This window comes from Callorhinus ursinus, unplaced genomic scaffold, assembly GCF_003265705.2.
Source record: "Callorhinus ursinus isolate GAN/ISIS: 27379988/994484 unplaced genomic scaffold, GSC_fseal_2.0 scaffold27, whole genome shotgun sequence".
Classification (NCBI taxonomy): Eukaryota; Metazoa; Chordata; class Mammalia; order Carnivora; family Otariidae; genus Callorhinus; species Callorhinus ursinus.
In genome coordinates, this window is record NW_027397089.1 from 20388803 (window position 1) to 20401179 (window position 12377).

General features: G+C 40.7%; 2 protein-coding genes across 3 annotated transcripts in view; both read right to left on the reverse strand.

Annotated features, from left to right (window-relative positions):
* The window catches only part of DDX47 (DEAD-box helicase 47), an 80944-nt gene that overhangs the window by 36065 nt on the left and 32502 nt on the right, over window positions 1-12377 (reverse strand). The window lies entirely within an intron of this gene.
* Window positions 1-12377, reverse strand: part of APOLD1 (apolipoprotein L domain containing 1) — a 48956-nt gene that overhangs the window by 4089 nt on the left and 32490 nt on the right. Inside the window, exon 1 of one of the 2 annotated variants that reach the window (XM_073877954.1) lies at window positions 926-1030. The exons of the other annotated variant lie outside the window; for it this stretch is intronic. Within the exon in view, the coding sequence (XP_073734055.1) occupies window positions 926-928 (3 nt within the window). The 5' untranslated portion in view covers window positions 929-1030. Of the gene's footprint in view, window positions 1-925; window positions 1031-12377 lie in introns of those variants that run through there. 2 annotated transcript variants of the gene reach the window in all.

A 12377-nucleotide genomic window follows, 5' to 3' on the forward strand; every position in this document is an offset into this window, starting at 1 on the left:
CCTCTGCTCTGCTTGAAAGGGAGCACTTTGCAGGTGGTAGGTTGTACCAGTTCACAAAGCCCCTTCCTTACGTGAAGACTTGGGTCCTACGAGTTTTGCAATACATTTTTCCCCCTCTGATGAGTGAAAAAGACAAGTCACCAAAGAACTCAAAAGTCATACGATCAAATGTAAGAAACTAATCTAAGTTAGATGATTCCCTGAAGCAACTCTTCTGCCTGTTATTTTCCAGGCTCTTACCTTAGAATCAAGCCTAAGATGTCCTTTGGGCTATTTTTTCTAACTCTCACTCTTTGGTGGGTGCACAACTAAAACTAAATCGCATTAAATTAATACTATTATGCTTCTTTATGATGAAATCTTCCTTAAAAAATGAGTAACAGCTGAATAAAATAAAGTGTCCAACATTTTTGTTTAACAACTCACTGAGGGCTACCTTGTACCAAGTTGAATTGAAGTCAATTGAAGATGATTAAGAAAGAGAACTGTACATCTGGGGTAAAGGTGCATCCTTCCTAATTGCCAGAGTCCCACCTTCATATCCACTGTACTACTCCTCATTATCAGGAAGTTCTCAAAAGTGACAAATGAGCCACAGAAATAGAGCATTTCAATACTGTGAGATATCAGAGCAGAATCATTATTCTCCTCTGAAAGATGAGAAAATCGAAAGACAGACACAGTCTAGATGCAGCTGAGTCTTCACAGAACCGTCTAGAATCTTGGTCTCCTGACTCCTCGGTCTTAATTTTATTTGCATGCCCCCATTATCCCATCCACCAGTGATAAATTTCCAGGCAAAGACACCTCTTAGCAAAATGAGGAAATGTCACACAAAATATGTAGTGGACCAAGAATGTAACCCCAGCATTATAATTCCAATGGCTGTCTTTTAGACAGAATCCCTCTCGGCTCCCCCACTTACCATTCACTTCTGGCTATCTCCAGGAAAGAAAAATCTGAGGCTGTTTCTGGATGAGCATGTTTTATAGTTCCAGAGAACCAATGACTGCCCTGGGAAAGCCTTGTCTCATTCTGAGAATTTGCCATTTCCTGTCCTAGCCCCTGCTGCCTTCAGCCAGAAGGATGTGACATGGTGGAAAATGACCTGCCAGCCACAGCACATCCCGTATTTAGGAAATGAACATTGTGTGTTCGCTTTCCCCCAAACTCAGGAAAAGAACCACAGGCTCTTCCCCAACTTGAAACAAGTGTTGTCATTCTCCCAGGGGGCATACCCTGCCTTTCCTCTCCTGAGAATAGCTAATGACCCTGTATGGGAGGACAAAAAATGTACCCCAGGCTAACCAATTATACTGTTTCTTGAGAAGACATCATTACAAAATCATTTTTTTAAAAAGAAAAAGAAAGGAGGGAACCCTCTGATGTCTGATGTAGCCACTCATAGTCCGCTCCCGAATTTTAAAAAGCGTAGTGAAGCTGCATGTTGAAACGCAATCCATTCAGCGGGGAGCCTTAAAAATGTAAGGCCACACCCACAGGAAGTGTTCCCTGCAGTTTCGGGCATCTCCAGCTGTGGAGAAGATGCTGAAGGTCTCAGAAAGGGCACACTGCAAGCCAAATGCGTCAGAAAAATCAGCGGGGTCAGGCTGCACAAGGAGCTAATTATACACTTTCAACGGCAGCTGGGATTTGGCTTCCTGGGTTTTCATTTGAAGTGGCAATTGTAGCCCATTCAATAGTTATATGAACGGATTCTATTCCCGGGTTAGCGGAGTATGGGGCTAAAGGGCAATTATCTGGATAATTCAGGAGGGAAAAACACGTATGGCATCGTGGCTGCTTTCTGGGGCATTCAGATAGGTGGCTGGAGCTCAGCCAGGAAGCCCTAATTACATCATCTTTCTCGTTCTTGCACCTTCCAGTAAGGAAGGGCAAGTTGGTTTTTCGCTTAAATAGTTATTGTCTCACCTCTCTGGTTCATCTAGAAAGTCTTAACAGCCATATCTTTCTGAAACACAATTAAATTCCCCACCTTTATAACTATGCTTGGTATTTATCAACACAACACCATTTGCTACTACTCACAACCATAGTCCTTTGGAACTTGATTTTTCTGAGTTTGGTCCATGTCCAAATATTCTGGTTACAGCTCCTCAAAGGATAAATATAACCTTAGTCAAGATGCCTTCAGTATCTACCTGCACTTTTCAGGTAAGAAGTAGGAACATATCTTCCTCTGTGCCCATAGACATAATCACTCCAAATGGAACGTGAGCCAGAGTGAATTGGGGCAGGGGGCAAGGTGGGACTGTACTCTGTTCTCTCTCTCTTTTTTTAAGATTTTATTTATTTATTTGAGAGAGAGAGAGCATGAAGAAGAGGAGGGGCAGAGGGAGAGGGAGAAGCAGACTCCCCACTAAGCAGGGAGCCTGATGCGGGGCTTGATCTCAAGATCCTGAGATCATGACCTGAGCCGAAGGCAGATGCTTAACCAACTGAGACACCCAGGCACCCCCTACCCTGTTCTTCAGTTCCCAACTTCCCTAGATATTTTCTTGTGTGTTTGGGGTTTAGATGACCATGATTAAATTTTTATCTCTTGGATGAGGAATTTTACTGGGATACAGGAGGATCATCCTCTCTGGAGCATCAGTAATCATAGTACAGACCTATAATGAAGAAATAGAAGGTATAGGAGAATGGTCAACATAATACTTTGAATTATTAATAAGAATGGACACTTGAGGGGCACCTGGGTGGCTCAGTCAGTTAAGCACCTGCCTTTGGCTCAGGTCATGGTCCCGGGGCCCTGAGATCAAACACCATGTCGGGCTCTCTGCCCAGTGGGGAGTCTGCTTCTCCCTCTGCCCCTCCCCGTGCTCATTCTCTCTTGCACGTGTGCTCTCTCTCTCTCAAATAAATAAATAAAATCTTTAAAAAATAAAAAGGAAGGGGAGGGGGATGGGTTATCCTGGTGATGGGTATTGAGGAGGGCACGTTCTGCATGGAGCACTGGGTGTTATGAACAATGAATCATGGAACACTGCACCAAAAACTAATGATGTAATATATGGTGATTAACATAACAATAAAAAAATTAAAAAAATAAAATAAAATAAAAATGGACACTTGAATATAACACTTTCGAATCAGCATTTACTTTCATATATGTAAGCAATAAGAAATTTGAAGAGTAATTGAAAGTATTTTGATCAAAAGTATTCATTTCCCCCCAAAAATCTGTGGACTGCATCCTCAAACTTCTATTCTAAATTATGTTTGGGGTACTTGTAACACATTGCCCCAGAGAGACTACATTGAAAATGGTGGTTGACCTTCAGATTAGCGTTCAGATCTGTTAAACCTGTGATGAAGCTAAACAGTACTAGCTTGAATTCTGAGTCCTGGAACCATAAGGAAATAGGAGGAAAGAAGACAGGAAGAGACCCTTTTAAGCATAGTCATCTCCAGACTCCAGTCCCGGAGAGTCTAAATCAGGAGGTCCAGAGTGGGGTCTGGGAAAATGTAGGGGATTCTGATCAGCAGCCAGGGCTGTGCACCTCTGCTCTAGAAGCTGTCACTTTTCTGACTGCTGGTTTTCTGACTTCATGGCAGCAGAAACTGTAGGGCTAGTTAACAGCAGTTGGTGAGTTAGGTGTTTATACAGTTATTAAAAACCCATTAGTTTGGGCACCCTTGTTAAAACGATCACATCTTAAAGATAAAGTGACAGTTATGACCAGGGTCTTCCAGAGGTCCAGAGACACCTGGACCATCTCCATTTTTTGAGGATCTCAGTGAATTTAAAAAAAAAATGAAACCTTTCTCAAACAAGAAATAAAAAATTGTGGTTTCTTTTAATTGCAATGCAGTGTATCTTGCAATGTTGATATTTTGCTATTCACAAGATAAACATATGATTTATAAAATATCAATTCACGGTGCACTACAGGAGTAAAGCAACACAAGTTTAGAATTATATGATCATGACTTTTTCCTTTTAATCTTTACCAGTATATCTCAGTGACTATACATAGAACCTCTTTTGGAGACAACATCAAAAGTATAAAACTGAGACAACTTGTGAATGTGAGGCGTAGGCCAAAGGTTAGTAGGTCCTAATATGTACAGTCACTCAAATAAATAAAAGTAAGTGAAAAGAATAACACCTATCCATCTGAGGATTTTTGCCCATGTGTTTCATAAATGTCATGGGAATGTAAGTGCTCTAGAACATAATGAAGCTCTCAGAATTGCTTGTTGAATTAAACTAAAGAGGGGCGCCTGGGGGGCTCAGTTGGTTGAGCATCTGCCTTCAGCTCAGGTCATGAGCCCCGGGGGTTCTGTGATGGAGCCCCGTGTCAGGCTCCCTGCTCAGTGGGGAGTCTGCTTCTCCCTCTCCCTCTGCCCCTCCCCCTGCTCACGCTCTACCTCTCTCTCTCTCTCAAATAAATAAATAAAATCTTAAAAAAAAGAATTAAACAAAAGTATTTTGTTCTCTCAAAGAAATGTCATTATTTTCATATTTAATTTTATGAGAATTTAGCATGAAACTCTCTTGGAATATACAAGCTGGTAGTTTACTTAGAGCACCTATACTCCAGAGGACTTTCAGGACATCTATGTTGCAATGATATCTCAACTATTATTGTCATCAACTCATGGAATGCACAGGAAAAAAAGACCCAGAGAACTCCAGCCACCTTCATTTTTCCAAACTGGCCTCTGATCTTTGTTAATGTACACATTCCTCATTAACCACTATTGTTTAAACACTGGTCTGTGTTCTTTTTCCCACTTAACGTTCCTGCAGATACACACTTCTCTATGTTGACATAGTCCTCACCTCTGTCATTTTTAATAGCTATGTAATAATCCTATTGTTTGCTTAGTCATTTCCCTATTAGACACTTGGATAGCTTCCAGGATTTTTTTCACTATTACAACTAAAGTTGCTGGGAACATCTGTGTACATTTTACCCATTTGGATTATTTCTTTGGGGAGTATTCACAAATGGGAAAATACCAAGTGAAGGAAGAACATTTTCATAGTTTTTGTTACATGTGGCTATCCTGCTTTCCAGAAGAACCACTTTATAATGCCTTCAGCTTTTTAGGAATTCCAGCTGCAGGATTTAAGACAACTCAGTTTTCTTAGATTAATGGTTAATTTGCTTGGTTTATTTCAGCTCAGTGAATGTGTATTGAATACCTACTGTGTGTCAGACATCATGCTAGATCTTGAGGAGAACAAGCTGAATAAGCTACCATTCCTGCCCTCCAGGAAATGGCAACCTGTTAGAAAGATACAGAACAAATCATTTCAAGTCAATGTGGAGAGTGGCAGACATGTGTGCACTAAGAAAGCACAGGGAAAGTGCATGCCTAGTAAGTACCAGCGAAGGCTTTCTGGAAGCACTAATGTCGACTTGAGAGTTGAACAGATGTTATTTGGACAAAATTAGGAGGGAGAGGAGGACAGAAGAAGGGAACAGAATGGACAAAGGCATGGAGGAGTTTCCAGGAGGCTTCAGGCAGTTTCACATTGCTAAGCAGAAAGCAGGAAGCTGGGAATGTCCAGGGATGAAGCTGAGAGGGTACGTAGAGGTAAATCATGATGGCTATCAAATGCCATGTGGGGGACCGGGAGTCATTGAAGCCTTTAATCTGTGGCTTTACAGGGTTAGATTTGACATCACTGACAGTTGTATGAAGGATGATTTCCAGAGGTACCCAGCTAAAAGGCCAGAGGTGAGTTAGAAGGCTGTTAAAGTAAATGAATGAGATTATCATGGATTTGGACAGTATTGGCAAGATAGAATGGAAGAGGTAAAAGAAAACACGTATTTTGAAACAACATGGTACATATCCACTGACATTCTATTGGTCAATCAAGTCAAGTGGCCAGCAAAGATGGGATAAAGAAGTATACTCCTGCCATAGGGGGAGGCAAGAGGAAGAAATGCAAACCATCAGGCCATCTACCAGAATGCTTTTCTTGTGGAGGAGATACAGATTGCAAGATGAACTGTGAAACTACCAACCATCGCATACACTCTCTTCCTCCTCAGTTATTTCTTTGAAATTGCAGTCTCCATATGAATATAGAAAGAATCTCACTCCAGCTAGTATAATCAAACTATTGGAAACTATTGGTATGAGTCTGCAGGAACATGCTTGAGAATGAAGCAAGGAGCTCTGCCAAACCAAAGCTGGAAGAATAACAGGTGTTTTATAGCTGGAATGGCCTGTTTGGATGCCACTGACCAACCATTGTTCTTTCTTGTACTGGCATCAGCTTCCACATCAAAATTCTAGGAGTGACCACTGGGTTGGCTGAGCTTAGATCAAGTGCCTGTCCCCTGTCTGTACTGGGGAGAGAGAGAGAGAGAGTGAATCATTTCAGCTTCCAAATGCAAGATAGTAACAGAAATTTACCCACCCACTAACGCTACCTATAGTCAGGGAGGAGAAATTTTACAGTGGGAAATTATGGTGGGGTGTTAGGGGAGAGGGAAAGTGATGCCTACGGAAAAAAAGAAATAAGAAAAAGAAAGCATCTGGGGCACCTGGGTGGCTCAGTTGGTTGAGCGACTGCCTTCGGCTCAGGTCATGATCCTGGAGTCCCGGGATCGAGTCCCGCATCGGGCTCCCTGCTCAGCGGGGAGTCTGCTTCTCCCTCTGACCCTCCCCCCTCTCGTGCTCTCTCTCTCATTCTCTCTCTCTATGTTCTAAAGGTATTAAAAAAAAAAAAAAAGAAAGAAAAAGAAAGCATCTACCATAAACTTTTTCATCTGTTTTGACCTACCTGGAGTTTATAATAGTGCATGATGGAAGTTAAGCTAATTCTTCTCCAGATCAATATAATCATTTTGATCACTTTTATAAAACGATGGTATGCTTTCCTATAAATGTGTTCTATAAATGGGCTAATTTGTCTTATATTGATTTGTGACTATTGTCCACATCTATTTCTAGAAGCACTATTCTGTTTCACTGATCAATTTCTGGTTTTGATTCAATATAATATAATTTTGAAAATCACTGCTTCAAAATAGGATTTTTACTTTTAAAGTGAGAACCTATCATCATTGCCTTCCTTTGGAAAAAAATATAATCTTACTTATTCTTCTGGACAAATCTGACACTGAGAGCTCTTCAGTTGCCCCAGTCTCCCTAACGTGATCAACTGAAGCCAGTTTAATTTTGTCCCACTTCCTCCTCCACAGGTGTGCACACCTGCACAGCACACCTGGGATCACGTGGGTGAAACATACATTACCTCATTAACATAGAAGCATTTACCCCATGGGCTCCATTACAGCATATCTTCTTTACCACATGCCTTTTCCTCTGGTGCCAGAAAGACTGCAGCTGGGTCCACACCCCACCAGTAGCCATAAAGATTCTCTTATCTCCCAGGACAGGACACCAGGAAACTATTACCTTTGTCTCTCCCTTTCCCAAGCTTAGTCATTATCTCTCAAGTTCTCACACATATACAATAATCATTGCAACCTGGATTAGGCCAGCTGCTGGCTTTGTATGTACAGAGGCATAATAAATCTTAAGGTCCCCCTTAAGATCTAAAAGAAAAACTTTTAGACTCCTTGAAGAGTTTAATTTTTAGCGTGTCTCTTATTGGCAAGAGAATGTTGGATATTGGTTTTCTTTTTTGACTTTGCTCAAAGCCTATTTTTTATAGAAGAATTTAGTCTTTTCACATTAAACATTATAGTGAAGCAGGGATGTATCTTCCAATACACTGAAAGTTGATTGTTATTGTTCTGGTTATTTGCTTTAAAAAAATTAATGGTTTCTATAGTAGGGTTTCAACTCTATTTGCTTTTGAATTAGGTGAGAAAATAACTTTTAATCCACTTTTCCTAAAATTTAGCACTTTAAAAAGTATTTCTTCCTTTACTTTCTATGCTAAAAAAAAAATTAAATTACCTTTGAAAAAGAGGGAAAACATATTCTATAAGGTAACTGCTCTGCATGTAGAGTAAGAACACCAGGCTTGAGTCCTGGCTCCCTCAGAGTATCTTTTTTACTTTTCAGCTATGGAGCAATTCAAAAGTGATTTTTAACTCATCAATTTATAACGTTCTCTGCCTTACCTGCAACTGTAGTAGGTAGCTTAGGAACATATCCCTTACCCTTGGTCTAACGATATCTCTTCATCTCCTTCCAGAGGATTCCAGGATCTGTGTTGGTACTACATTGCATGATCCTGCTCCATTGACCATAGCCAACTGGACCAGAGGTGGCCAGCTGAGCCAAACTTGGCAAATCTGTTTCTTTCTCCTGGGAGTTCAGAATATGAACCCAAAGAGAGTTGAGCTAATCTTCTCCGCGACTGCAACTGAAGTATGGAAGTCCAGATCTGTGAGGCAGCTCTATTTTGCCTATTATGTGCCCCAAAGAACAGAGAAGGTGTGTTTGCTGGGAACAATAGAGAGACAAGAACCTGGAGGCAAACAGAAGGAGTCTCGCTTTTTCTTTCTCTCCATCACTATGTTCCAGAGCCATCTGTATATCCTTAGTTTTCTTTAACTTCCCTTTTATCCCTTGAGTGATCTTGATTTGAGTTCTCCTCTTTGCAACAGAGAACCCTAACCAACACTACAGCATACAAAATCTTCTTTTTGACTTGAACATTAAAATAATTAACATGTAGGGCACCTGGGTGGCTCAGTCGGTTGAGCAGCTGACTCTTGGTTTCTGCTCAGGTGGTGATTTCAGGGTGGTGAGATGGAGCCCCTCATCAGGCTTTGTACTCAGCAGGGAGTCGGCTGGAGATTCTCTCCCTCTGCCCCTCCCCACTCCTCTCTCGCTAAAAATGAATAAATAACTGTTTAAAAGTAATAATAATAAGGGCGCCTGTGTAGCTCAATCAGTTAAGCATCTGCCTTCTGCTCGGGTCATGATCCTGGAGTCTCAGGATGGAACCCCTCATGGGGCTCCCTGCTCATCAGGGAGTCTGCTTCTCCCTCTGCCTCTGCCCCTCCCCCCCCCGCTTGTGTTCTCTCTCTCTCTCTCTCTGTAAATAAATAAAATAAATAAAATCTTAAAAAATAATAATAATAATTAACATGGATTTTGGGGGTGTTTCTCTCTGCAGTGCCCATGAGTGAATCAAGTATTTATTAATCATTTAGGGGTTCTCCTACTTTGTCTTCACATTAGTTGTAAAAATGCTCTCTTTTCATGGGAAATATAGTTTATCTTGATTTCCCTAACCACCAAAGAAATACTTTTTGTAACATGTTTATAAAATACAAAAACGTAGAAAGTTAGGTTTTCCCTCTCCATCTGTTTTCACCCTCTAGAAGTAACACTGAGGTTCATAGTTTGCTATGTGTTCTTACCTAATGTTTATTCAAATACGTGTTGTGATTTTCTTTTACAAAAATAGCATATTGTTGTATATATTGCTATGCAACTTTTTTTTCCACTTAAAAAATATAACATAAACATTGTGCTAGTCATTTCCCTATCCCCATAGGTCATTTTTTGGCCTTTCTCTCTGCCCTGCTCTGTGTCCCAGCAGGCTGACCCCTATGGATGGTTTCACTCAGGCTCCCTTGCCAGATGCTTCTGATTGGGTCCAGCCAATGGGAGGGACCAGCAGGAGATCAGAGCATAGGAGGGAGGAAGTCAGAGTGTTCCTTCCCTGCTTTCACCCGCTGCAGCTCTGTCTTTCGCAGTAGATTTATCCCTTTTTGGCTACAGTTCCACTTCTGACCCTGCCTCTATTGTTTCACATATCACTGGGCTCCTGTTATGTCCACTCCCTTGTACCTTAAGCCCTAGGGATGGTAATAGCTTTCCACTATTGCTAGCCTGTAGTTACTTCCCCATCTCTTCTTATTGGCCTAACACTGCTCAACATCCATAAATAAACCTTTCCTTAAAATCTCTTCCTTTGAGGGGTGCTTGGTTGGCTTAGTTGGTTAAGCATCTGCCTTCGGCTCAGGCCATGATCCCAGGGTCCTGGGTTCAAGCCCCACATCAAGCTCCCTGCTCAACAGGGAGTCTGCCTCTCCTCTGCCTCTCTCTCTCTCTCTCTCAAATAAATAAGCAAATAAGATCTTTGAAAAAAAAATCTCTTTATTTGAACCATCTGGGGTGAGTTCTTTTTCCTCCCAGGACCCTCTTATATACAGATATTTTTGTCCAAGGTGGTACAGGTAGCTGTCACTCAATTTATGAGCAGGTCAGGATTTATTGACCCATTCCTTTATTGGTGGACATTTATCATATTTTCAATTGAATTGCTTATTACAAACAATGGTACAGTGAATATTCTTGGGTGTGGTCACGTGTATGTTTATGTACATTCCAGGTGAGTATTTCGTAGGAGAGATTCCTAAGAGTGCAAGTGCTGGAATAAAAGGCATACATATTTTGAATTTGATAAATATTTTCTCTCCCTCCTGGGCAGAGAGTCAACAACTTCCTCTCCCTGGAACATACGTACAATGAGCAACAAACAAGCTATAGCAACGATAAATAAAAAAGTACCGCCCTAGTAAAACATGCCTGTTAGACCATTAATCCAAAAGAAATCATAGATATTTTCAAACCTAAAAATAAAGTAAGTCTTTATAAAGGAGTTTCAGAATCCTACAGCTATTCAGACAATGTAATCCCTCAATCAGCTTTATTTTAAGGAAAGAGAACAATTTCTGACTGTTTGAACTAATCTGACCAGAAAAAGTTCCAGTAGTCTCTAAGTGCATTAGATTAAGCACATGATTAAGAATAAAATCCAAAGAACATGCTGATGGTAAGTTGCAGAGGACATCCACATTCTACACAAATTCTGTTTGGGGCCCAGACCCCAGGATGTCTGCTATCATGTTCTAGGTTTAGGCTTACAAGGCTTAGGGCGCCTGGGTGGCTCAGTTGGTTAAGCGACTGCCTTCGGCTCAGGTCATGATCCTGGAGTCAGAGGATCGAGTCCCGCATCAGGCTCCCTGCTCGGCAGGGAGTCTGCTTCTCCCTCTGATTCTCCGCCCTCTCATGTGCTCTCTCTCTCAAATAAATAAAATCTTTTTAAAAAAAGCTTACAAGTCTTAATATCTCAAAAGCAGAAATAGATTCAAGGAGGCAAGACAGATGTTCATTGAGCATTGTATGTTGTAAATTAAAAATAATCTGAATTCCCATCATGCAGGGAAATGGTTAAACTCTGATACATCCATGCTTTGGAATCCTATGTTGTAATGTTAAAATGAGTGAAATTGAGCGCCTTTCATATGTTTGGGTTTTTTCCCCTTTCTAGATCCTCTTATGAGAATTATCTGCTTGTATCCTTTGCCCATGTTTCTGTTGGGTTACCTTTTTTTCTTATGCAATATGGTTTACAATATGGTACTAATTCTTGTTACATATGTAGGAAATGTTTACTTTCATTCAGTTGTTTGTCTTTTAATTATACTTATGATGTTTTGAAGTCCCGACATCAGGTAACCCCATTATCAATCTATCAATGTGGCTTTTTACCTTTCTGTGTCTTCTAATGATAGATTCTTCTAGGCTTTTAGTGTCCCTTCCATTAATATGTATGAATGGTAAGAAGTAGAAATCTAATATCTCCTTCCAAAAAGAAGGCAAATTATCCCAACAGCTTTCCTAGAAGACGCAGTGAATGTCTTCTTGCCTTTCGTGGACTCTGGTCATGCCCATCTCTAGAATAGTCACTTGAACAAGGTGATAAGATAGGCTGATTGGCTTACGTCCATCAAGGCAGCAACTAGAGCTGACGATACCCTCAGTCCCTCTGAACATACTTCATTCAATAAGGCTGAATGAATGAGGAGTGATATCCAAAATACACTTTGGGAAACTGTTCCTAGTAGAAAATGCAATCAATGCTGGCAGCAAAAAAACAGATGTCCACTGCATGGCCTTATGACCTCCTAAGTCTCCATATTTCTTTTAAGTTATTGGCTTATTCCTACATCAATATCACATTGTTTAAAATACCAAAGTCTCTGACATGCTTGATAGCAGCTCATCATATCAGATAGCAAGAAAGCTATCAAAGATAACTAGTGTTTTGTCAAAGGGACACAGGAGGCAACGTTGGCCAAGATGAGACAATTTGGGCTTCACTAATAATTTGCAATAGATTGAAACTCATCAAATATATTTAAAACTATGAGTATATAATTGTTTCAAAATCCCCAAAACAGGGGCACCTGGCTGGCTCAGTCAGTAGAGCACGCGACTCTTAAACTCAGGGTCTTGAGTTCAAGCCCCACATTGAGCATGGATCCTACTTAAAAACAAACAAAACAACCAAAAAAAAACCCAAAAACAAAAAACCCTCAACTAACTGATCAACTCTGAAGTATGGAAAAAAATTAATCCAATATCTTGAAAGCTGATAAATTAAGGGACAG